The sequence below is a fragment of the Vanessa tameamea genome, chromosome 5 (assembly GCF_037043105.1).
Source record: "Vanessa tameamea isolate UH-Manoa-2023 chromosome 5, ilVanTame1 primary haplotype, whole genome shotgun sequence".
Taxonomy (NCBI): domain Eukaryota; kingdom Metazoa; phylum Arthropoda; class Insecta; order Lepidoptera; family Nymphalidae; genus Vanessa; species Vanessa tameamea.
In genome coordinates this window covers 13192839-13219578 of record NC_087313.1, presented here as the reverse complement: position 1 = coordinate 13219578, position 26740 = coordinate 13192839, and the positions used below count along the sequence as shown (strand labels likewise).

Sequence of the window (26740 nt, the reverse complement as noted above, 5' to 3'; positions counted from 1 at the left end):
ATTATTAATTATTTCTATGAATAAATAAAATCTTGTTCTTACTGTAATTCACTGAAGATATTTTTTAAGATTGTGATCCCTTACATTATTTATAGCTACAAATCATTAAAATGTATTTCATTTTCTGCGAGTCATAAATTAATAATTCAGTTCTTATGATCTTTCTGATGATTATATTATTTATTTTATATAGGCTACAGATGACTTCGTCTATTTTTTATTTAAAAATAATATTTTTCAATTCATTTGTATTAAAAGTATTCTAGGTTTATAAACAGAATGGCCCAAACATCGTGGATCATAATAAAACACCTTTTGTTTTTTTTATTTTTTATCAACTTTTTTTCTGTATTCATGAAATTGTAATAAATCGGTAGTTTATTTGAAAAAAACAAAAATTATCATCACTTTTTATGCAATTAAGTTATGACCATGCTGTAGAAAGATTTTTTGTTGGAAATTACCTCCTCTATCACCCTGATTTGTTTGATCCACGATATTTGGGCCGCTTGTATAAATATTAGAAGAGCCTTGAATTTATTTCATTCGGCTTTTAATTAGGTTAAACAAGCTTCGACGTAGCCACTTAGCCAATATTATTGGAAGGACTATTTGATTACTTAGTCTTTTTTTTTAATGACAACATTAATGGACTTGGCTGTATACTTTAGATATTTGCCTATTTAAAAAAAAAGTGAATGTCAAAATAATTGTATTTAAAAGTTTTAACGGAAAATACTTATCTAGTGTTCAAAATAAAAGAATTAGAAGTGAGTTATAGTGTATTGTAAAGTATAATCCTATGGATTTTCTTGTGTAAATGTGTTAAGTTCTATTCAAACCATGAACGGTAATTCTGAATCCACATCAAATAGCATCAAATTTGCGCCGATGCCCATGTCGGCGTTACTCGCTAATTTGATGCCTTTACAACAAAATTCGGATAGTCCTGACTCTAGTTTCACAACAGACGAGAGTGATGTATCCTCGAACGAAGTTTCAATGAAAACGCCTCCTAGAAATAAAACAAACATGTCGTCGACTCCACAGTACAAAATTACAAACGATTTTCAAAGTAATGCTTCCGAGAAGAAAAATATTGTTAATAATCATAACAAAGAGAATGCTGACGAATTTAAGCACTTAAACCATTATTATACTAAGGACAGTATTTTACCTAGTGGTCAGAAATTGACTAAAACATCTTCGGTTTATCCAAATTCTGAATCAAAAAAACGGAATGTACTCATGCAACACAATAGTAACATAAAGGTGCCACAGGCACAAGGTAAACTTAATTCAGCTCATAAAAAGACTCCAGATATAAAAGTGCCAAATAGTTGTCAGAAAACGAAAACAGCGACACCTAAAATTAAATCTGGAATCAGAAAATTCACACCTGGTTCTTCAAAACACAGTCACAAGATAACACCTCAGCAGACGGTAATTCAGAACAGAGATAAAGTGCGATGTGAATTGTTTAGACATAATCAGCAGAAGGATGAACAATTACCACCACCACCCAGAGAACCCGCACCAGCTCCAATACTTGTGCCAGTACCTGAAACACCAATTAATAGAAAACCAATGCCAGCTTCTTATGCAGCAACACCATCTTACCCACAGGGCATAGTGGGAAACAACTCAAAGATTTTGTTCAAAACAACTTCTATTAAAGATAAAAAATATATGTTCATTAAGAAACTGGGTACTGGGGGATCTAGTGAAGTTTATAAGGTAATTTTATTATAATTGCTTAGCTTTGTAAAACATTTGAATTAACATTTATAGTCTATCCTAAAGCAATAAAAACAACTTCATATTTAATGTAATATTTTTATGGATTTGTAAAAAAATGATTTGTATGTATTAAACATATATGTATTTTTGCTTATAATGATATATTAAATACAGTTGTTACTATAGGTATTAGAAGTAGGAACATCCTCTGAGTTTGCAGTGAAGTGTGTGTATCTGGCCACAGACCAGGACCTGGCTCAGGGCTACATCAATGAAGTGAGGCTGTTACGAGAACTACAAAATTCTGATCGAGTTATTCGTCTATATGACTAGTTAGTGCTAACTTTTAATTATTATAAAACAATTTTTATAATTATGACATTTCTTATTATATTCTTACATAACTCTGTACATATAAATGTTGAGTTTTATATTGTGACTGTATTAACAAACCAATATTAAAAATTTCAAAATATTACAGTGAATATGACCGTCAGAATCAATTCCTCCGCATGGTGCTAGAGGTGGGCGAGACAGACCTGTCGTCGTTTCTGCGCGCGCGAGGCGCTGGCTTGCCTCCCGCACTTGTGCTACATTACTGGGAAGAGATGCTACATGCTGTTCATTACATACATGAGCATGGTATGAAGTACTTTATTAAATTTCTTTTACAATATATAGTAGGCTACAAATTAAATTTATTTACATTATAATGTTTACTATGTGGTTGATTGGTTACTGATTTTTTGAACATATAATATGACTTCATTGCTTAATAAAATAGGCTTACTTCAATTAACAATGTATCTTATGTCTCATCATAATATCTTATCTTCAGGAGTAATCCATGCGGATCTGAAACCAGCAAACTTTCTATTAGTCTGTGGGCGGCTGAAGCTGATCGACTTCGGCATAGCGTCGGCCATTAGCGGCGACGCTACTAGTGTGGTGCGCGCGCAGGCTGCAGGCACCTATTCCTATATAAGCCCCGAGGCCCTAATGGGTGGCGCTGGCGGTTACGGCGGCAGTGCAAATATCAAAGTATGTTCTTGGTTATATTGGTATTTTAAGTATAATCCTTTCATAATGTTTACCCTGTTCTACAATAATTACTATTTATGATGGTGTCAGATTTTTACTACATACAAATTTTTCTACTCATAACAAAAGATAATCATATGAAATGTTGAGATTTAAAATTAAATTTTTAAACTAAAATAATATGCTGTTTATGTACTCTTTCAGATATCTTTCCGCTCTGATGTTTGGTCATTGGGATGCATTTTATACAGCATGGTCTATGGTCGGACGCCATTTGGTCACATCCCCAACTTAGCCAAATTGGCTGCTATTCTTGATCCCAACCACCGGATTGACTATCCAGCTGCTGATCGTTAGTATAATTGTTACTTCTGTTTTTATATTTTTTTTAAGAAAATGAATACCACCAAACATAATTTTTTTCTGATTTTCAGATCTACCTTTATCGCTGATCACAACGTTAAAATGGTGTCTCACATACAACGCTCGTTCGAGGCCGTCGGTGAGGGAGCTGCTCGCCGTAAAGCACTTGCAGCCGCCGCGCGCCCCGCTTCCACAATCATTAGTAGATAAACTGAAGCCATATGTGTCTGCTGATGAGTTTCGACTTTTGCAACAGGCACAATTATAAACTTTATCAAAGAATACTTGTGTCAAAGAAGCTTGTGACTTTAAAACAACTGACATACTTATGGTTCGTTATAAAATAAATCAATAATGTACATAGATGTTAGAAGCTAGCATGGTACTAGCGAAGGTGTGTATAATAGTAACTGTATATTTTTTGTAAATATAACGTAAAGAATATTTACTGATGTCTGTCGCGTAGCATTTCTCTGATATCTTAAATGGTCTTTAATTACAGTTTTCTAGTTATTTAAATTTATAGTCATGTAGTTGTATTCAATAAATTATAATTATATGAGCAATAAGTATTGACTCTAAATAATAAGACTTGTATATCAATTAGAACATTAACAAGTTCTAGTAAATAACTGCAAACGATATAGTGTATATGTACATAGTTAAAATAAGAAACTTGTATTTATTTTGTGGGGATTAAATATATTTATTAGAATTTTTATGTGAATACAAAAAATAAATAAAGTCTTAGTGTTATGTGTACCTTGACAAAACGTACAGTAAATAATTAAATTGAACCTTACAATATTATACTTAGCTTGCATAACTATGTGATCAAATGCAGTTATAACCATTGATTAATAATAAATGCTAGAAAATCACTAAAAAGATGAGTTTTTATTAGAAAACCGTTAAGGGAGCTTCGTATCCCTCTGCTATTCAGAGGAAAGGAATTCATACCCATACCGTAGCTCAATACCAGATGGTAGCACTGTTCTACTACACAGTCGTGTAGACACAGGATATTTATATAAAAACGGGCGATGTAAGCTTTATTATGAAAGCCTCGCGTGTTCTTCAAGCTAACAAAAGCGCAACAGCTAACAGATTCTAATAAATTCTGCACATAAGAAATGTTTCAAAGCATCAGTCTGACTTTGGAATTTTAAATAGCAAATACAATGTGCAAGCTTGTCACAAACGCGGTACCCAACCGCGCAGTTTCAAAGATAAGGAATTGATAAATTAAAAACTTTTTTTTGCTTTTTAATAAGTTATAATAACGATAGGCACAACTGCGCGGAAGGGAAAAACAGCGCTGTTTTAGTTCTGGAAGAGCGTGCGTGTGAAGTCGATGTAATCGAGTGCGTTGGGGATAGGGCGCTCGGTCTTCGAATCCACGTAGGGCTTCATTCGCGCCACGCAATAGTCTGCCATCTCCTTTGTAAGGTTCTGTCGACAAAATTAATGTAATTAATAAAAAATCGTATTTTGCATATTTAGTCTGAAACTTTATAATACAACTGTACATATCATAATCTATCTAATATTTATAAAAGCTGTTATTTTTAAGAGAAATTAATATAAGTGTTTCCAAATACTTACAGCATATAGTTCGTCCTTGGTGACGTATGCGCGATCCTGGTGTGCAGTGATGGCGCGGAATGCGTTCTCAATCTCTTCGGAAGACTGCACATTCTCAGTCTCCTTACTGATCATGAATGCCATGTACTCTTGCAGAGAGACTTGCCCGTCGCGATTGGGATCCACGACATCTGTTCGGATAAATTTATTGATGGATGATATATTCTTTTTAATTTGTAACAAAAAATGTATATTTTTTCCAAAATATAATTAAAATATTCTCATTTGATTATTATACTATTTCTCATTAATAATATGTTTACTCACTGAGTATAGCCTCAAACTCTGGGTCAGGCTGGCCTTCCTCGACCATGGGTAAGTCGTACCCGAGCGCACGCAGACACGACTTGAACTCGTGGTGGTTGAGGCGACCAGAGCGATCCTTGTCGAAGTGTTTGAACATCATCGAGAACTCTTTTAGGGCGTCCTCGCTTACGCCTGTAAAAATAAATCGTTAACACTTGCACATAAGACATTTACATGGATATTTTCTGTAGTGTAATAATAGATGCATAACTCTGTTCATACAAATTGTATATCAGCAAAGGTATCGAAGTTCACTTACCAGAGTGGTTCCTGGCCTGAATCTGTTGCTCGAGGTTGTGCTGCATACGCATGGACAGCTGGTCGAGCTGATCCCACTGTTGCGCCAGTCCCACCGTACTGTGCTCCGTGTAACGATTGTCCAAAATGAGATGTTCTTCGAGCGCCGCTCCTAAATAACACGAATTTAAAACTATGATATTGCTATTCAACAATTTTTTAAATATTTTTAGTGTGACGTGTCGTCCGCAACTTCGCTCGTGTTATAGGGGTTGTAACCAAGTGTTAGGCAAAAAGTAGTCTTATGTCCTTTCTTGGGTTTCATGCTTGCTTCATAGTAAATATCATCAAATACTGTTCAGTAGTTCTGTGTTGTTCAAGAATTTACAATATTATATAGTGCAATAAAATTAGTAAAATAATTTGCAGTATCATTACCGAGTTCCTCCAATCGACGCAAGTCGCTACGTCGGGCACGCACTTCTGTTGCGCGTTGACGCAGGGCTGCCAGTTGTGCCTCAAGGGAACCAGTACCCTCCATCATAGATGTTCTGCATATGCACAAAGAAATATATTAAAATAAGAAATATTTTTTTACTGTGCCCATTACATAAATTGCAATAATTCGATGGGATAAACTGATTCGAAGGATTAGTAAGAAAATATTAATTTACAACAAAAAAACAAAACGCAAACTAAATAAGTAACACTTAATACAAACAAGAAATCTCCTTAATGAAAAATGAAAAACGAAAAACTTTTTTACAGATAAAAACCTCATAATTTTTTGTTTCAGATTAGTATAGAAGAAGATGAAATCGAAAAAAATGTTAGATTTTTAATATTTACAGAATCGTCTTTAATTTTTATTAAAAGCCAATTATTATAAATTGCTAAAACACCGACGTACGAAATGTGTACAGAAATAAATAGTTTGGCCAAAAAGTTTCGTAGCTTTATTAAAATAAAAAAATATAATAGGAAAAAATAATTTGAATATATACATAACATACATATATATGTGAAGCTTAATATGAACAATTTCGATTTGGCCAAACGAGTAAAGCAAATTGACATTTTAGTGAAACTACACGCATCATTCAGATACGTTACCCGTCCCAGCCTAGCAGCCGGTACCTGCACACCAATCTCACATTGTATACTTTGGAATACATAAACAATACTAAAATAGCATAAATTAAAACAATAAATATTCTTTTGTTAAGTCAGACATCAATATTACTATAATTCTGACACAGAACAAGTAAAAGAAATGAAAACGCAGTGACAGGCAACTTAAGTGTACACCATACTTATTTATTGTTCATAGACTAATTATCTTCGTAAATTTGAGGTTTAGGGATTATTCATAATAAAATATCTACTATTATATAATGCCATCTAACATCCTATAGATGGATAAAAACGTTATGTAACTTTGAACCCCATCAAGATTTTTACTGATTGTTTCCAATTTTGGTAATTTCTTATAATTATTATTTAAATACGTACCGAGTCTCAGTCAGCCATTGATGGAAGGCGTTGGCGTGTTTAGCGAATTCTTTGCGCAGTTTGTCGTTCTCCTCTTGACGTTGAGCCTCCTTCGTGAGCTCCACATCGCGTTCCGCTGAAAACGATAATATGAATGTTAAGCGTGTCATTTTATTTTTTAATTGCGTCGAAGATTTGTACCAATAAATGTTAGGCTAATTTAATAATTGTAGTATATACAATAATGGTTTAGTTTATTACCTATTATCTTGCGCAGGTTACGCCAAGTCTCCTCGAGCGCCTCCATTGTGAACCAGGTGTAAGGGTTCGCGCCCACATTGAACGACTTAATTTGCGCGTCTAGCTCTGCCAGCGCTTCAAAGTCACTTTGTGCTGAAGACAGCGACGCCTATTAAAATATAAACAAAATTGTCCTTTTTTAGTGTCATACGATATACACAATATATATTCTTAAACAATATACGCCAATCTTAACTTTTTCTCTTGTTTTGTTTAGAAATTATTCTTACTTGGAATTGTGCATGCGCATCGCGCAGTGCTCTTATTTCTTCAATAGAATTGCAACGAACGGGATCAGTGAGATCTTCTTCTGCATTTTCAAACCAAGAGTTGAATGCTGATGCCTAGATAAAAAAAAATATATTTAGTCAATACTTACAAAGTTTTAGTTCAAAGATTATATATGAAGAGAGTTTGTGTACCTTCTTCGCAAACGTGAGATACAGTTCTTCGATTTGTCGGAACTGGTCCTGTAGTTGAAGCAGGCGTTGTTTGCGTGCGGCCGAGTCGGCGAGCAGACGCTGCCAACGCGCAATGACATCACCGTGACGACGCGAAATAGCCGCACTTTGTTCGTGGCCGGCGGCTACAAGCTGCTCTTTCAGAGCTGTTATGTTCTGAATACCCTCATGCTCGAAAGCGGCAAGACCTGGCGGTATAATAAGTATTGGTAATATTTTGATACTGCATTATGCACATCCACTGAACCAATAACACAAAATTAAGACCATTGAAAGTATTATAATAGTTTAGAAAGTTGTACGAACATGGACAAGAGTGGCCATAACCAGTAGTAGGTCATAAGTTTTAACATACCTGCATCGAAAGTATCCTGCTTGGTGAGCAGAGTTTGCACAGTGGATAAGTCACGTCCGAACTCGTCGGAGCGGACGTGGGTCTCCTTGTCTGCTATCCAGGATTCCACCACGTCTGCCTTCCACAGCAGTTGTAGGTACGCAGAGTTGTCCACGAGCGCAGCCTTGCGACGGGCCGCAAGAGACGTCAACTTCTCCAGTTTAGACTGAAATATAGCAATAGATATAAGTTGTTTACTGACACAAATGACATAGTGACCGGAATGTTTTTGGTATAACATAAACTAATTGTTATAAATATTTTTAAAATAATAAGTACTAAAATGTTTTAAGTCAGTACTGTCAGTTTACATATGTAACGCGTAGGTCTTGTTTCATGTAGTTCTGTTTCTAAACTTACCTGCAGCTGGTCCAATCGGTGCGCCAACGCCTCCGAGTGCAGGTTCCCGGCGGCCAGCAGACGCTCTCCCTCCGCCGTCAGCTCGCGCACGCGCTCTCCGCGCGACGCCAGCTCCGCCTCCAGCGCCTCGTGCTTCTTTAGCAGGCCTTGCACCGCCGCCATGCTATCGCCGCACTCGCTCACTACTACCAGCTGTTGCTTTTCGCTGCACCGAACATTACTCACAGTTAATAAACCCATAGATATTTTTAGGTATACGTAAATACTATGTTTTAAGAATTTTTAATTTTAATATATGATAATTTTACTAATAGATATTAGATTTACTACAAGAATACGTATCGAAATAATAAATTACGTTTGTAAAATGTTTCATTACCTGATCCAGGCCTCCTCTTCGTCCAGTTTGGCCAGGAACTGCTGGTATGCGAGTGACTGCTGCAGTTTGGCTCCCCGTTCGGCCGCCAGCGCTTGCAGGGCATCCCAGGCCTGCGCGAGCGCACGCAGACGCTGCTCGATCTCAGCGACGCCTACGTTGCTCACGTCCTTCAACTTCTCGCCAGCCTCCTGCACCGCCTGGACCGCGGGTTCGTGGCTCGCGAGCTCGGCCTCGAGTCGCTTGTGCTTCTTGAGTAGATTTTGTACACCGGTCAAGTCGCGACCATAGTCATCCGATGCAACGAGAAGCTTCTTCTCCCTTTAATAGAAAAAAAGGAAATTAAATAATCTCAGAATATCGACGACATTAAATTAGATAAGTATACGCTGTAAGGCCCGCTCACTTGATCCAGGACTCCTCGTCGGCGATGTCGCGGAAGAACTGGTGCAGCGTGTTGGCCTCGTGCAGGCGCGCGCGGCGGTGCGCGGCGAGCGCCCGCACGCGCTCGAAGCGCTCGTTGATGGCGGCGCGCCGCGAGCCGATGCCGGCGCTGTCGAACTGCCCCGACGACACCAGCGCGTCCGCCTGCGCGTTCATGTCTGAGGAGATAGAGTAGAAAATAAGAACAATGTACTTGTACCCTGTTTATTCGGTATACAAATTAATAAAAATATATGTATAATGCATGCATGCTCGAATTTTAAGTGTATTATGAAAAACATACCATTGATGCGATCTTCGTGAGCTTGAATATCGGCTTCAACGAGTTGATGTTTCTTCATAAGATTTTGCACTGATGCCAAATCCTTGCCAGAATCTTCAGAGGTCAATAGACTTTCAACCTATTAACAAAAAATAGTTAAAGTGTATATCAAGCAAGTTTATATGCATATTTTTTTTATTTGTTCTATATTTTTTCTTCACCTCTCCGAGCCAAAAATCAAGGTCCTTAACGGCGGCGATGTAGGTGCGTTGTTTGTTGGCCTCCTTCAACTTCAGCGACTTCTCTGTTGTTTTTTGAGTCAAGAATTCCCATTGATCTGCGATCGACGCCAGGCGAGCCTGCGAACATAGAATAATATTTTATTGTTTTTTGTAAACACAAGTTCTCGTGTGTTGGTTCTAAATATGTTACAATTGGTACATTACCTGCACCGCGTCCTCGCTGCCGCTGCACTGCCCACGCTGCACGAGGTTTCCTCCCATTGCCAGCACAGACTGAATACGCTCTGCGTTTGCAGCCAACTCTGCCTCGAATGCTTGGTGCTTTTGATGTTTGGACTGGATGTTTGCTGGATCCTAGCATATGAGAAGCATATTATCAAGTAATAATTATTGTCCATTCTGGTTATATTTCGACAAATATATGCGCCATATGGAATAATAATTTGTTTTATTACCTTATAACTTTCTTCGGTAGCGAGTTGCAATTTTTCTGCGATCCAGTTCTCCATTTCATCGGCATCACGCGAAAATTGTTGCAGCGTTTGTTCATCACCCAACCTGAAGAACCAAAATGTTGTCATTGTATTATTTATTTAATCTTCAAAAAAAACAAACTGTTTAAGTTAAACAATAAATATATATTTAATTGTTGAGTTTTCACAGGTTTTGTGAAGTACTAAGTTCAAAAGTAAATTAAAGAAAATAATTTAGTGATGATTTTCTTTGTGCTGTATATCAATAACATAAAACCATGTTTAAAACATCCTATTTATACATGGGTTACAGTACCTGGATCGTTTCTCGATGAGCGCCTCTTTCAGGTGTCGCCAGCGGTCCAGCACTTGCTTACGTTTCTTGTCGATAGGGTCCGCCGCATAGTGATCAGAAGCGATCAGTTGGTCGGCGAGGGTTTGAAGTTGAGCTATCTTTTCCTCCTAAAAAATAAAATGTACATTAGGTGATTGTTCCTTCTCATTCAAGTAAGATATTCTGAGTAAATACATATAATCGCAACAGCACTGAGTATGCGGTTCAGTTAATAATACATTTTGGAGCGTGTATTTGGGTACCAAGGGGGTCATCTTACGTGCGCATTGATGGCTTTGTCGAAGTCCTCGTGCTTCTTGATGAGCTGCTCTACGTTGTCGGCGGCGTCGGGTGCGTCGGCGGCGGGCGGCGGCGCCAGGAACGCCTCGCGCGCGCCCATCCACGCCTCCGCCTGCTCGCAGTCGCGGTAGAACAGCTGCAGCTCCAGGTTCTGGTCCAGCTTCATGCGGCGTGCGACCCAAGCTCTGTATTACAAAAAATGCTTCATTAATCATTATATAATAGACAGTCTCAGTAGAACGGATAAAATGCGGGTTCGTGAAGTATTTAGCTCATACCGCGCGTTTGGATTAATCGTGTGAATGGTGACGAACTGACCTCTCGAGGTCCTGTCGCGCATCGGCCATGGCGTTGAGCTTGTCCTGGATGTCGACGCTGGCGTAGTGTCCGCCCTGCAGCAGCTGCTGCCCGAACAGTTCCAAGGCCTGGAACGTGCCGGCGCGTGCGTCCATCTCGGTGCGGTGCTCCTATTGTCGAGTATTATACGCATTCAGTTCACGGTACATTAAAGAGTGTTCAGTATAGGACTTATTTAAAAAAATACGTTTTAAATAAGACTGATGTCTAAAAAAAAGAAATAATTTGATCCAGAACACATTAAATACACAAAAATTAATACAAGAGCAAAAATAGAGAGATTTTCTTTTGTTACTTTTGTTAGGTAAAATCAATTACCGGTGAAAATAAAACAAAACAACGCTATTTTTTTTAAACTTATCATTATACCGTTCGAAGCAAAGATACAACACAGTACGACAGACTTAAATTATATAGTAGCATTAAAAAAAATACAACAGTTTATTATCATTAACTAATTATGATTTAGTAAAATTTAAATTAGCTAAGAGTTGTTTAAATTAGTGGAAGATCAATTATTATTTTCGATATTATTGTCCAAGTTGAACTTTAATTTGCTAACTCTTAGTATTATTATAAGTTTGTATGTGTTAGAAGGAGAAACTTCAGAAGATAAGCGCGAATCGTAGATACGACTATAAAAAATAGTACAAAACTTGTGTCACACTAACAACAAACAACGTCAATAGATAGTCAGCCTAATTTCACTACCCCTTACAAAACTGTTTTTACTGTTAATACTTAATAAGTATTCCCAGTAAAAACAGTAGTTCACAGGAGTTCACTGTTCCACTTACTGTAATAGAATTTCTTGTTTTAAGACCTCATTTAAAATTGTATGTGATTAATTATATATATCATCTTAACATTTTTTTGGAAGATAAGATATATATATATATATATTTAATAGTTTTAAATAGTAACGCAGATTATGTTTTTACAACTATTACATAGCATTAACATTTCCGGTTATAAATGGTTCGTAAAGAAACGACTTCAAAGTGTATATGCATTAGTTGTCAAGTGTTTAATGTTAGTGTGACTGAGCTCCAAGTTAACACCGCACAGAAGTGTCGTAGGCACACATGCGTGCAATCTGACCTGCGGCAGTATGCCGTAATGCGCATCTATCTCCAATCGCTGGGTCTAGAAACACAACTCCTTTTAACCATAATATGTATACAGTTCACACAAACAAACAAAAAAGTCAGATCGATTTAGAAATAATGAGAATCTTAATTTGATGACAATTTCAGTATTCAATACGACTAGTTACTGGTACAAGTCGTATTTTACATCTGAAATTAGTTCAAGCCTTTCTCAAAATAATTACAAATTCAGTAAATTACTATGCATATATTACATTGTACTGAATTGAACAAGTTTCAGTTAACTAAACACAATCGCTTTAACAAAAATATACCAATGTGCTGGTTTTAAAAATCTAGTTCACACGAACCTGGTGTCTTTCGAGGAGAGCCTCGGCGCCTGTGACGTCATTTGCAAGTTCTTCGGAGCTCACGAGTGCCATCATGGAGTTAATCCATGCCATCAGGTCGCGATAATCAGATAAGAATCTGTAACAATACGTGATCTCAAAATATGTTTTAGCAGTTATTATCATATATATATTATAAAACTCTATTTATAAAATATGTTTTTCGTAACACTCATTGTTAGATTTAGATATCAATTACTAATCATATGCCTGTCAAAAACAATATCATGAGATGAAGTATTTAAGCCGCGATCACCGAACGTACCTCTGGAGGTCGTACGAGTCGAGCAACTTCTCCTTGCGCGCGTTGGCGCGCGCCTGCAGCTGGTGCCAGGCCTCGTTGATCTCGCGCTGCTTGCTGTACGTGGCGTCGGCCGAGTCCCCGTGCGTGGCCATCAGCCGGTTGGCGGTGTCGTCCAGCTGGCGAATTTTGTCTCCAAGTGCCGCCAGATCACGTTCCAGGCCCTCGTGCTTACCTGCACGACACGGCAATCGATATGAACATTTATACGACGAGAAGTTGTAAAATGGAGCCACGGTGACACCGAGTACGCCTAGAGAATAGCATCGAAATATTTCACAGTGAACTCGGGAGGCACTAACGCTGCAGCGTCTGCACGGAGCGCAGGTCGCGGCCAAGGTCGTCGGTGGCGAGCGCCTGCTCCTTCTCTGCGATCCAGTCCTTGGTCTCGTCCACGTCCCGGTGGAAGCGCTGCACCTCGTGCGCCGAGCCCAGCTGCGCCGCGCGCTCCGCCGTCAGCTGCTGCAGCGACGTCCACTTCGAGTTCAGCTCCTGCGGGCACGTCGCGGTATATATTATCCACTCAACGACCAGGGAGGCCTTGATTGGTAACATTATTTTTCCAAGACTCGTGCTATTATTATGTTGAAATAATAGTAATTTGAAATTATTTAATGAAAAATAATCTCTTTCTATTAATACAGCTCGTGCTGATGTACATATTATCGTAAATCTAACCTGCATCTGCGTCTTGATCTTGAGCGCGGCCTCGGTCTGCCCGACCGTCATGAGCTGCACGGCGATCTCGTTCATCTCGGCGAGGCGCACCTCGTTGGCGCGCAGGTCGTTCTGGAAGTCGTCGAACTTCTTCTGCATAACCTCCACCTGTTCCAGGTCTTCGCCGACGTCTTGGACTTGCGCGTGCATCTCCTGATAACGAGAGACATTTGAAGTAACAACAGTATTTAAAGTAAACATTTAAAATACTAATACATTTCATTGAATTTATAAATTTTCTTACTTTTGACATATCAATGAAATATATATATAAACATACTACGTAGCAAATGTGTCTTCATTACCTTGTCCTTGATCCATGTTGCGAGCTCCGCCGCTTCTCTCACGAGCACGTACGCCTTTACAGTCTCGTTGAGTTTGTTCTGGCGCTCGCGGGCCAAAGCTAGCAGATTGTCATACTGTGCCTCGATCTAAATTACATTATAGTATAAAAATTAATAACAATGATTTCATACGAGTATCTGTAATCCATTTTTGTTTCCTTGTTAAGCTAAATACTAATTATTTGTTTGATATTGAAAGATAAACGAACGAAAGTGTAATTCATGTTTATTAAATATTGTTTTAACCTGAGTCTGCCTGGCAGCGATAGAGCTGGAGTCGACGAGGTTTTGTTGCGAGGACGAGAGGCCGGCGTCGATTTTCTTAACGTAGGCCGCCGGTACGAAGCCCTGACGATCGTTGACCTCCACTTTCCACCAATCCTAAATGCAAGAGGAATAAAAGTAGAAGCACATCTATTTCGTAGCTTGTTACTTTGTTTGAGTGCTGATTAGATTCATGACTTTTTTTAATTTATCTGTACGCGTATTTAAAAAATCATAAGTCTGTAAAGTGTTTCTAACGAGAACCTGCGCTGTTTAAAGATTATGCATGATAAATATAAATAAAAAAATATTATATTAAGAAATTCACAAGGAAACAGGATATTATTATAAAACACCGTTAGTTTACATATTTAAAATTTATGCGACAGTTCGTTTACTGTAACTGCTAAAATGTAAGATATATATATTATATATGGCTATATTTCGAAACGATGCCACTATTATGTGAGAACGAACTCTAAACTCACCGCAGAACACGATCGAGAATATCAGAAAATTGATATGCGACATCGACTGCAATTACAATTATCATATTACCCTTAAAGGATACCCGCATCAAAATATCGTCCGTAAGTCGGTTTTCAACGTTTCAAAAGTAATATACGAAGTGAATTCTTGTGGAATAGCTCTGCAGCTCCAAACCGCGACCATTTCGAGTTCCAGTCTCATTTGTATTCTAATAGCAAAACCGCATTTATTTTTTGTAAAACGTCTGATATGTACTTAGGACTCTCGTATAAAATATGAATCAAAAAACGTATTTACTTATAATTTAGAAATATGTAATCCTGTAATGAAACCTACATATACAAATTTAGCCTTCGAAAATGAAATAAAGTCTTTCTCGTATGAAAATAGATCACATCTAATATTCATTCAATAATATTCAACACCGTAAAAAATTACATTACAAATTTACACATTGATATAAGGTGACCACTAATTTAAATAATATTGAATTTGGGTTCCGTTAAATTCAAAAAACTATTATTTTGACTACGAAAATATTTTTGAATTAACTCGTATCTACGTAGTGTATTGTTTTTTAATACAATATGTAATAAGTAGGCCGACACGGCGGCTGTCAAATGGGCCACGTGATGGTAAATCACCACCGCTCAAAGAAATTGGCGCTGCAAGAAATTTTAACTATTCCTTACATCATACCAATTCAACACCAACATTGGGTGCTAAGATGTTATGTCGTTTGGGCCTACCGTTATAATGGCTCACTCATCTTTCAAACCGGAACACAACAGTACGAAGTATTGTCGTTTTGCGGTAGAATATCTGATGAGTGAGTGGTACCTATCCAGGCGAGTTTGCACATAGCTGTAACCCCACAAGTACAATAGATTAGATATACCTATCTGATACATCGCTCACTTATAATGTTTGAAAAAAGAAAATGAGGTTTTATATTTAAAAAAATATTTCTTAAAAAATCTCTAAATTTTTATGACTACTTACGTGCTCTAATTGACTTTCCTTTCTTCTCTTATGTATGAATACATCTTCCAGCAACGCGACACATAACCAACTTAGTACTATCATTTTGTTCACTAAATAAATATCACTATTCTATCACAGATCGATTCACCGATAGACGAAAGTTTAATTCATAAGCCAGTACTCCAAACGTTCTTAGTCAAATTTTAATATTCGTTACATTTTGTTATTCCTTGTAAATCAAGTAAATTTAATTATAATTAATTACTTTTTAATATAATACACAACTTTTTAATATATATTTTTTGATTATATTGAATTGCGCAATTATTATTCGGAGGCCATGTGTAGTGTTACATAATAGCGGCCAGTTTGAGGCAGTCTCGAGACGGAACTGAAGCAGATTGTAATTTGTAAATCAAGTACCTAACACAAGTACACTCAATAGTGCTATATTTTGTTAAAATATCTAATCGCCGTGCATGTTTACATCACTGACGACGTTTGCTATTTACGAGATGCAGGGACAGTAGAGCTAATCAATTTCAATTTAATATAAATTAGAGTTATACTCAGTCAATAATAGCATGTCTGAATACTAGAGCAATACACAGTGTACATATTCGAGTTTTTATTTTAGATATACATTGCCAATAAATAAAAATAAAGAATCTTTTGCGGTAATTTTTAGTAAATAAATGTAGAGTAATGTTCAGTTGTGATACATTGTTGTTTTTTTTTTTCAACTCAATCGATGGAGCTGAGCGGGGATTAAAATGTAATTTGCCATATTTAATTCTTATATACAAAAAAAAACAATAAAATAAGTTGAAAACATGGGATATTCAAGATACATGTTACCATCATACCAAACTTTATTCGAAGCCACACTTTCGGTGTGATTGTTCAACTAACTAATGAACACATAAAAAAATCGTAATTGAACTGTCATTTATTTCCATTAAATACATCAAATCCAAATTAGACATTAACTATATATAACATTAAATATGAAATAATCAATTCGAGACAACCTCGGACAATTGAAAGATTTATATTTATTTATTTATCTTGAGTGAAATATGTAAATATATTTCAACTATAATTTTATTGTCACACGTATATTAGATACTTGGATCGACGAGTTAAACGCGTGTAAACGAAGCCTATCGTATTCTTTCCCTTATTGAACTTTTTTGACGTATTAATTCTGAACTTCGATATACTATGATATTATAAGTTACCTCATCGTTTCGATACCAAATTGTTTTTTCTTTCGTTTAGTTTTCACACAAAATTCAAATAGTGCAAGTAAACATTTTGATAAAATACTTTTTACATATCAGGAAATTACATTTTATAATGGAAAAATAATATCGCGATTCCCAAATAAATTGAGTTTTGAACGTACGACTTATTCGCGTGGAACGAAGAGACTGTATTAATGTTTTGATAATATATCTGATAACACCAGGAACATTTATATTTTAAAACATTCAGCTACTTAAATATTCACTGATACCATGTTACGATAAGCATTTATTAAGTAGTGTTAGTTAACAATGATGTTTTATATTAATTATATAATTTAATTTAACTTCTTTAGTTCTCAGATAAGACGGATACATCGTTGTATAATCCTTAAACAATCATTTTATAAGATTAAATTAAGTTTAACATTACGGTCGACTTGCGAGTGTATTTTTTTTTTAATAGGCAATGGCCGTTTTGTGCTATGGGTTAAGTTATATATATATCGCGTTGGTAAGTATAGGTTCAGCTACTTCCTTATAAATATTGATAGATGTTTTGCTTCTAACGTATAGTTTTCGTACAAAATTAATGCGTCTCCGAAGTTCGTACCGTAAAATTGCGATCGCGTTTATTCATTATTTACATTACGAGTATTTAATACCTACACCATTTCTCAAAGTAAATGGAAGTTAAGTCAGTTGTAAATAAAGTTTACACACAAAATAATAGTCGATAATACCATATTAGATCGATTCGCTGTTAAATTTACTTAATGTTGAATTTATGCATGTTTCAAATTCATAGTTATAGTTAACAAACGCCAACACGCCTTACCTTGTTGTTGGAGTTGAGCAGCGTGAGCACGTCGCCGCGCTTCATGGACACCTCGCGCGGAGACTTCTCCGCGTAGTCGTACAGCGCCACCACGCACTCCTTGCCCGACACGTCCACCACCGGGGACTCCTGTTGCTGAGCACCGCACACACAGTTAGGTTACGACCCGCTCGTGCCACCCGTTCGAAGGTAAATACGAGGAAAGTCACCTCGTATCCTACAAAATAGTAACTTACCCGACAGGAGTTGGCCTGCTCCCGCAGCGACTTGATGGTATTTCCGAAGGCCTCGAGATCAGAGAGCAGGGCCTCGTGCTTCTTGAGCAGAGCCTCCGACGAGTCCTCGTCCTTGCCGTAGTCCTGCGTGTTCGCCATCGGCTCCTTCTCGCGCATCCACGACTCCGCCTCGTTGGCGTCGGCGAAGTACTGCTGCGCTTGGAGCGAGTCCTCGAGGTCTTGTTTCCGCTACGAGCGAACGAATCACGTTAGAATGGGCGGTGGCGGCGAGCGGGGCCAGCGGGGGCAGGGGGCCAGGGGGGCGGCGGGGCGCGACAGACCTGCAGCGCCTTCTCCTGCAGCTGCGTCCAGGTGTGGTGCAGCGCGTGCAGGCGCGCGGCGATGTCGGCGGCGGCGAAGTGTCCGGCGTCGCGCAGCGCCGCGCCCGCCGCGCGCACGGCCTCCACGCGCGCCTCGTGCTGCGCCATCTCGCCCATCACCGCCTGGTGCTTCTTCATCAGGTTCTGCACTCCGATCAGGTCGCGACCTGGGCGACGAGCGCTCGGTTGACGTTAATGCGTAATATAAAGAGATCCAAAGACGGTAGACCATTTTAAAACGCTTGGACACTTGGACGCTTTGAAATAAATGAATACCTCTGTTGGTCGATGCGATTATTGGTTCCTTTTCGCGGATCCAGGCGGCCTCGTCGTCGAGGTCCCGGAAGAGCTGCTGCGCCTGAAGCGAATCGAGCAGGCGCCGCTTGCGTACTGCCATTGGCTTATCGAGTGCGGCGTAGCGCGCCACTAGCGCGTCCTTCATGGGAAACACAGAGGTAATATGATGTGGTGGCTTAGTGTAAAGATTGTTCTGTAACACGTGAAATGTCTTCGATACGTACCCGCTTAGCTTTAATGTTGTCTGCGTCGAAGTGTCCTTTCTCGATGAACTGTTCCGCCTGCGCGCGCAACGCTTCAATGCGCTCCGCGTGCGAGCTCACGTCTGCCTCCAGCAACGCATGCTTCTTTTGCAGATTCTGCACGCTAGTCAGATCCTATAGAATAGCATATTTAACTGATTATAATCCACTTTTAACTTACCATTATATACATTATTATTATTATTTATTAAAGCGATAAGGATAAATTTCGAAATAAATTTAATTATACTGAAATATTCCTTTAAGTAAAACCAAGGCGTTAAACCTGTTACCATTCGTATATTTACGAGTTGAGTATCGATCAAGGACTCACTTTTCCGTAATCCTCGCTGAGCAGCTGGCCCTCGACCTCCGAGAGCCACAGCTCGATGTCTTCGGAGGCTCGGTTGAACTGCTGCTGCGCGGCCGCCTCCTGGAGCTTGCTGCCCTTCGTCTCCGACGCCTGCACGAGCCTCTCCCATATCGTACCCAACTCGTCGACGCGTGCCTCGATTTGTGCTGCGCGACAGTTTTTAATTGTTATTAAGAAACTATAAACCAACTAAAGAAGTCTATTAAAGAAATATATTACATGTCATATGACAAACATTTATTTGCTCAAATATAAATAAGTGAAAAATGAAATCCTAAGAAAAAATATAAAAAGTAGATTGATTGGTCATGTATTTGATAAACATAACAGTACTAACGTTTAGCGAAGTGTTCCTGTTCGAGCAGCTTGCTGCCGAGCGCGTTGATCTCGTCCACGCGCGGTTTGTTGGCTTGCAGCTCCTGCTCGAAGTTCTGGTGCTTCTGCACCTTGCCGTTCAGGTTCGTGGGGTCGAGGTACGAGTCGTCGGTGGCGAACTTGAGCTTCTCGTTTATCCAACCTGACAATGTAGAACGTTACAATGAGGCCTTGTTTATTACCTTCTGTTCTCATATTGGCTCACGTATGTTACATATTAGGACTCAATACACGAATGACCAACGGTGCGTGGTGTTAAGACTGAGGCTTACCCTTGGTTTCATCACAGTCTCTCTCAAACTGCTGGTATTTGTAGGCGTCCTCTAGGAGTGCCCGACGCTGGTTTGACTTTTCTAGAAGAGCAGCACGTCGTTCCAGAAGCTGATATTAAATTATTCATATTATTTATCATTTCAATATGAATTTTTTACAAAATTTTAATATAATTGCCAACAGAAAACCAAATCTCACCATTTCTCTACGTTGTGCCACATCGTCGGCAGCGTAGTGCTGGCCTTCAATCAGTTTGGTCGCGAACTCGTCCAGCGCCTTAATCTTTTCTTCCTGAGCTGCCAAAGATTTCTCGAAGTCCTCGTGTTTCTTAAGTAGTGCTTCCACCGAATCGAGCGAGTCACCGACGTCTTCGTTGGCGAGGAATGCCTAAATGAAATCACAAAGTAAATACAACAATCCAAAATACAAAAAAATTTAAAGGTAACCGACTCTCGTTCAAATATATAAAAAATATGTAATGGGAACACGGCATACCTCCTGCTTGTGCATCCAGGCGTCGGCCTGCTCCGTGTCGCGGTAGAACAGCTGCAGGTCCATGCACTGCAGGTACAGCACGCGGCGCTGCTCCCACAGCGCGTGCAGCGCGGCGCGGTCGCGGTGCAGCGTGTCCAGCGCCGCCTGCACGTCGGCGGCGCCGCGGTGTCCGCCCTCCACCAGCGCCTGCCCGCTGCTCACGCAGGCGTTCATCACGTCCTCGCGCGCGTCCATCTCGCCCTGCGGACCGCGCTCTCGTCAGCTGACATACAAAGAGGGGCTTCGCGAGCCCGATCGTATTTAAAGCAGTATCATGAACGCATTCGAGAATAATCTTGAACTCTAAATTCCAAGTGAGGTAACCTTGTGCTCCTGGTGTCTCTCGAGCAGCGCCTCCGCCCCGGGCACGTCCTTGGCGAGGTCGTCGGCCGCGATGAGCGCGCGGATGTCGCTCATCCACGAGACGAGGTCGCGGTAGTCGGCCAGGAAGCGGTGCAGGGCGTGCGACGACTCCAGCTCGGTGCGGCGTTCCTATACAATTTATAAAATTACAACCTCGAACTTATAATGTAGATTGATATTACATGCCATTAGAGTTTTGCTAATTCTTCGTATGTTGTCATGTTGCGAATGGTAAGTACCTGAGCTTTTTGTACGAGTCTCTGCCACGCCTGGGCGATCTCATCGCGCTTGGAATGTATGGCGGGTGCGTGGTCTGCGTGTATGGCGGCCAAGCGCGCAGCCTCGCCGTCGAGTGTGGCCACTTTGTCTTCTAATGCAGCCAGGTCTCGTTCCACACCTTCGTGTTTGCGCTGACAAAAGTAACGAGTTGTAACAATGTGGATCAAAATAATTGTTAAAAACACAGGATCTATAGAATATTCAAAAAGTGAAAATAAATAAGCTCATTTCGTTTTAATTCCAACTTTTCAAAACAATTATACCTTTGTGCAATTTCCAATGTTATCGACATTAACCAATATTATTAGTTATCCTACTAAAATACAAAATATAAACCTGCAGAGTCTGCACTGTAGCCAGATCTCGACCGTAATCGTCCGATCCCAGCACCACGTCCTTCTCCGAGATCCAGGCGATGGTCTCGTCTGCGTCGCGGTTGAAGCGCTGTATCTCGTGCGCGCCGAACAGGCGCTCCTGACGCATCAGCGCCATTTGACGAAGACGCTGCCAGGCTTCATTTAATTCCTGCGATAATTATTAAACATATTTTAGCAGAATTCGTAAATTAATATAATTTATCCATATGCCATTTAAGTCACAGAAAAATAAACTTTATCGGCAATGGTTGGTTAAAGGAACTACTAATAGTCAAACTACAATATTCACATTTTCCTTATCATTTAATGCCGCAACAGAATTGCTTTAAGATTGGACAGCAATATAACCTTTTAAATCCGTATACCATTGAGTGCTAGATTATTAAAGTTTAAAAACAATAATAATGAAATATATGGGATATGGATAATAGTGTCCTCGTTTGTTCAATGAGACTTACATCTTTCCTCTTCACAATGGTCTCTCGTTCGGGATGTCCCTCCAGCACGAGTCGCTCGGCGAGCTGGTTGACTTCAGTGACGCGGTACTCTTGCGCTGCCATGTCCTTTTGGAACTCGTCAAACTTGCGCTGCAGAACTTCGACGTGCTCCAGATCTGAACCGAATTCGTCCGCACATACGAAAGTTTCCTAAACAAAACAAAACTTTTTTAGATTACAATACACAACATTCTGATAGCATAGATGCCTATAGTTCAATTTTTATATTTTTATTATACTAGGTTTTAAAAGTTAAGAGAAAAATAGTCAATAATTAACATATTAGTTAATTGCTAAATTAAGACGAGAAGTTACAATTCAATAACAATTGATGTGCAATGCCGAGATGGCGTAGCTAAGCCAATATGTATATAAACATTTACATTTATATTACCTTGTCATGGATCCAGAACATAACTTCATCGCAATGGCGCAGGAACTGCACCAACACGAGCGCCTGCTGCAGCTTCATGCCTTTCTCGGCGAGACGAGACAGCAGAAGCTCCCACAAGCGGTGCAGCTCGTCGAGCCTTTTGCGAATTGTCTCGGATTCAAAATGACCAGCAGATATCATCTCACTGCCGGTGTTGTCCAGAACTACAATGGCGTTAGAGTGAGCGGCAACCTCCGCCTCGAATGCCTGATGCTTTTGTATCTTGGCCTAATTGAAATCAACATAATTAAATTTATTCATATAGATGATAGAGATATGTAGTTATTTAACAAGCAATATAGTATATGTTAGTAATGTTTCTTTTTAATTTAAGCACCATATAAATTTATGTCACACCTGCAAGTTGGTAGGATCTTTGTAACTCTCATCACTAGCAGCTTGCAATTTCTCCTGGATCCACGATTCAAGCTCGTCGGCATCGCGCTTGAAGTACTGGAACCGACGGGAGTCCTCCAACTTCTCGCGCTTCGCCCGAGCCTCTTGCTTAAAGTCTTCATAACGATTGAGGACCTGTTTTAAATTTCAGAAAATGTTTTTTATACGGACATCGAAAATATCATGATAATTTTATTTCAAACCAAAATTATTTGAAATACATTTTATTCGTGTTTTTATATTCTTTTAAGTTTACCTACTAACTAGTTTAACTGCAAAATATATTCAAATTAATGAGTTTTGTTTACTAACCTGCTCACGACGCTCTTGAATATCCTCCGCTGTCTCAAGGATTTTCACCTCCTTAGGAGGTGGAATCTGCTCCATGCTGGATGCCTTCAGTTATCTGAAAAACAGTTAAGCTTTTAAATGTCATTCCATTGAAACACAATAATGTTTATTACTAAGCAACATAATTTAATTGTAAGTAAAACATTTTAAAAAAATATGTTTTGACAAACTATAGACAAAATATTTCGTCAAACAATTCTTAATAAAAAAAACAATTCCGTCATAATAATAGATATTGATTTAAATATGAACATGGAACAACTAAAAACGTGCTGTATTCAAAAAATGGAGCAATACATTGACGCAACTTCGTTGACAAGTATGCAGAGATAGACTATGTCGACATGTAGCCATTTAACTGAACACACGCACTGATTGAACGTAATGCGCCTAGTGGGCGTGGTTCCTTTAAATTCAATGGAACGGATATAAAGGCCTCATAATTATGTATTCTATTCCAGTACATCACAACACAATATTATAGTAGACTATAATACAAACTATTACCATTTAAAAAAAAAAGTTTATTATCTCAAAACCACCGCATTTTTATTTATAGTCCTATTCTTAACTGGATTAGTAAAGCTTATATGGTGTGATATACTTAGTGGTATTCACTGTCACACTCATCGGATATTCTACTGTCAAACAGCAATACTTAGTATTGTTTTGTTCCGGTTTGAAGTGTGCGTGAGCCAATCAAACTATCGGCATAAGGCCATATCATTTTATTCTCGGAGTTTTTGTCGCAATGGCGACCACTAACCATCAGGTGGTCCATCTGTATTGTCAAAAAAAAAACAAAGTGTTATGGTTCTATTAGGGACCTAGTATTTATACAAGAAACTTTAATGCTTGTTGTGTTGCAATATTCAGATAATCTATTTTTTATTCCAATATAATTATGGTAGAAATCAATGGCATAATAATCAAATTATCTTATCTCTGACTCAATCTATTTTTCTTTTAATGAAGTATGCTATATGAAATATTTTTTTAATGTTAAATTTTAAAGTGAATTTGGTGTAATTTAGCCAAAAAATACTTATTAATCTTGATTAATCAAGCCAATCAGAGGTGTGTTGTTATATAAAGAATAAGCTATATTGCCTGTTAAAAGCCTATTTACTGAAATATTTGTTATTCCACTATAGTAAACAAACAGACATGAGAATCATCTTATAAATCAGGACTGCTAAAAATATAAAACATAAAAAACTAATACTAATGGTAAAATTACTTTGTCACTGTTAATATAAATTATTTAATGACCACCTATAACCATCAAACTATTTTAATGTAACTTTAATGGATTGTACATAACTTGGAATGGAAATGTTTCTTTTTGAATAGATCATGCATGTTATTTATTTTAATAAGCAATTATCACAATTGTACATTATCTTTATCTTTCAAGTAATTTTATCTTCAAATATTTCTCATACATTTTTACTTTATCATTATCCTGGTAAATAAGTTAATTAGTGAATAGCCTAAGGTCAGACAACGCTTGACATAACTGCCTGATTACATCATACGGCCTTGTGACTCATCACAGTAATGCTGAGTATGATAAAATTACCTTATTGTAACTAAAACCATGATACTATTGTATTATAGTAACCAAAATATGAGGAGTTCAATATATATATATTATGATAACCTATAATCATACAATACTATTGAAATAACTCAATTCATGTTATTTTTTTAATCTTTATATATAACAATTATCATATAATACACACACCATTGACATATCATTTAATTAAAATAATGTTTGTATTCCTGACACAAGTACAAGTAGAAGTACTGCTAACAAGGTAACTGGTACTGGTACAAGTACAGGATTGACCCCAATATCCATATATAGCTAGATTACACATTCATACTTTTTGCTTCCTTGCAACTTCATTTATTTATGGTGTATTTTTTATTATGAATTTATTTATTATTTTAAATGCAATTGTAATTTTTAAGTCTGCCTGTACATGCATTTTATAAAGGTAAAAGTTAAATAATATAGGTGCATTGGTAATAGTTGTATTTTGAATATGAAAGTTTGTCCTCTATTCCCATACACCATTCCTTTAAGTAACAAGATACTACCAACCATAGGCACTAAAATGTTTTAACCTCTTTTGTCTGTAATTATAGTAACTAACTCACCATCAAACCAGTACAATACAATGATTTATGTATTTTTAAATAATGGAGAAAAAATTAATAAATATGGCAATATTATTAAAAAAATAGATATATTAAAAATTTTAAATTAGTATGTTCACACAGGATATTTTAATTTAACTGTATTAAAGTAACACACATAGATAGATAGGTAATTATAAATTTAATTGATGGCAAGTAGAAAGTAATTTTATTTGTTTGTTGTTGTTAATTTTTTTTATTTGTTTATAATTAGAATTAATAAGTGAGACACATTTACCAGCTACAGAATTTGCACAAAAACCAAATAAAATAAAATGAATGAGAAAATTATTGAGATCAAATAATAATGTTGCCTTTTTTTTTTAAATTAATCAATTCTATAACTTTTAAAGGCATTAAATCCATTGCATTATCTTCCAAGTACTTATGTGAGACTGTGTGATGTAGGTCACATTCAGTAAATGTACTTACACTTGAGAAAATAAAGATAATGCAACAGTATTATATATAAAAAATAACTTGTATATTTTTCAACATAAAATAAATGATTAATATTAAATTAAACTGAAAAAAGTCATTAAAACATAAATAATTAAAACATTACCTGGAATCAATATTTATAAAAAAAAAGTTAAATTAATTGTTAATATTCCTATTAGTGACTAATAAGAAAAGTCAATTACTGTGATTAAGGTTAATTAAATTATTTTTATACCTCTTCAACTTAATGCTGGTATGATATGAATGAGGCCTCAGAAATCAATAAAATAGACAGCAATGCAGTATATTAAGGTCATTATTATTCACAACACTATCTCACAAAAAAGAAAATACTATGTAAGTATAGATCGTAATTGTAGCTTTTCGCTACGGTGTTCCAGATACCACAGACGGCACGCACCGTCGAACGGGGTCCGGTCGTTCGATACTATACATACCTATACACTTCCTTATTATATACAATGACGTAATGTTCCAAAATAAACCTAATAAGGATAACGGTATACTCTATAAATATATATCCGTTGGAGAAATAGCCTTTAGTACTGGGAGTACCAGTATCTAATCTGAGCTATCTAAGCTTTAACAAAATACAAATTCTAGAAGTAGAGAAAGATTAAAAAGTATGGAATTCGCCGATACATGGGTGTGTCAGATAAGAAAAAAATCATCGAAACTAGAAATAACACTGGAATAAAGCATAATAACTAAGATGTATAATAATACTTTAAGACTTACCTACTACTGAAAAGATGCACATAAACTGATTATTGATATTTTTTAACACTTCAATAGGTTTTCTAAAGAAAAATCGTTCGTTCGACATGCAGGTCGCGTCACTCCACCTACACCAATGTTGCTATTAGTATTTAGTATTA

General features: G+C 37.6%; 2 protein-coding genes across 3 annotated transcripts; one reads left to right on the top strand and one right to left on the bottom strand.

Annotated features, from left to right (window-relative positions):
• The first annotated feature begins 706 nt into the window (after nucleotides 1-706).
• Nucleotides 707-4032, top strand: Mps1 (Monopolar spindle 1). The gene is made up of 6 exons (XM_026645381.2): nucleotides 707-1737; nucleotides 1927-2072; nucleotides 2222-2382; nucleotides 2579-2781; nucleotides 2986-3133; nucleotides 3216-4032. Exons 1-6 carry the CDS (start codon nucleotides 844-846, stop codon nucleotides 3410-3412), a joined length of 1749 nt encoding a protein of 582 aa, XP_026501166.1. The 5' UTR covers nucleotides 707-843; the 3' UTR covers nucleotides 3413-4032.
• Alpha-spec (alpha Spectrin) lies at nucleotides 3821-26721 on the bottom strand. 2 transcript variants are annotated; one of them, XM_026645375.2, is made up of 45 exons: nucleotides 26601-26721; nucleotides 23154-23247; nucleotides 22803-22976; nucleotides 22407-22673; nucleotides 21974-22162; nucleotides 21475-21663; nucleotides 21099-21269; nucleotides 20821-20988; nucleotides 20458-20697; nucleotides 20161-20349; nucleotides 19962-20070; nucleotides 19652-19831; nucleotides 19276-19460; nucleotides 18924-19076; nucleotides 18679-18838; nucleotides 18364-18569; nucleotides 18044-18271; nucleotides 17808-17942; nucleotides 14232-14366; nucleotides 13947-14072; nucleotides 13603-13794; nucleotides 13227-13416; nucleotides 12889-13099; nucleotides 12585-12702; nucleotides 11087-11235; nucleotides 10749-10953; nucleotides 10451-10596; nucleotides 10117-10219; nucleotides 9866-10015; nucleotides 9641-9778; nucleotides 9441-9558; nucleotides 9120-9315; nucleotides 8717-9034; nucleotides 8338-8542; nucleotides 7939-8143; nucleotides 7545-7771; nucleotides 7353-7466; nucleotides 7084-7231; nucleotides 6844-6958; nucleotides 6445-6468; nucleotides 5770-5882; nucleotides 5354-5503; nucleotides 5056-5226; nucleotides 4750-4919; nucleotides 3821-4596 (listed from the first exon to the last, which is right to left on the bottom strand). In XM_026645375.2, exons 2-45 carry the CDS (start codon nucleotides 23226-23228, stop codon nucleotides 4468-4470), a joined length of 7284 nt encoding a protein of 2427 aa, XP_026501160.2. In that variant the 5' UTR covers nucleotides 23229-23247; nucleotides 26601-26721; the 3' UTR covers nucleotides 3821-4467. The 2 variants fall into 2 exon arrangements, with proteins under 2 accessions (XP_026501160.2, XP_026501162.2); XM_026645377.2 differs by lacking the exon at nucleotides 6445-6468.
• Nucleotides 26722-26740: the final 19 nt, after the last annotated feature.

Excerpts from the sequence above, each read along its gene's own strand:
- Alpha-spec (XM_026645375.2), bottom strand. The coding sequence starts at position 23,228 with ATGGAGCAGATTCCACCTCCTAAGGAGGTGAAAATCCTTGAGACAGCG. Across the intron at positions 14,367-17,807 it reads TGCTCAACTCCAACAACAAG|GATTGGTGGAAAGTGGAGGT; the intron begins GTAAGGCGTGTT and ends TCTTGCATTTAG. Across the intron at positions 9,779-9,865 it reads GCAGCGAGGACGCGGTGCAG|GCTCGCCTGGCGTCGATCGC; the intron begins GTAATGTACCAA and ends CTATGTTCGCAG.
- Mps1 (XM_026645381.2), top strand. The coding sequence starts at position 844 with ATGAACGGTAATTCTGAATCCACATCAAATAGCATCAAATTTGCGCCG. Across the intron at positions 2,383-2,578 it reads TCATTACATACATGAGCATG|GAGTAATCCATGCGGATCTG; the intron begins GTATGAAGTACT and ends TCTTATCTTCAG. Across the intron at positions 3,134-3,215 it reads TGACTATCCAGCTGCTGATC|ATCTACCTTTATCGCTGATC; the intron begins GTTAGTATAATT and ends TCTGATTTTCAG.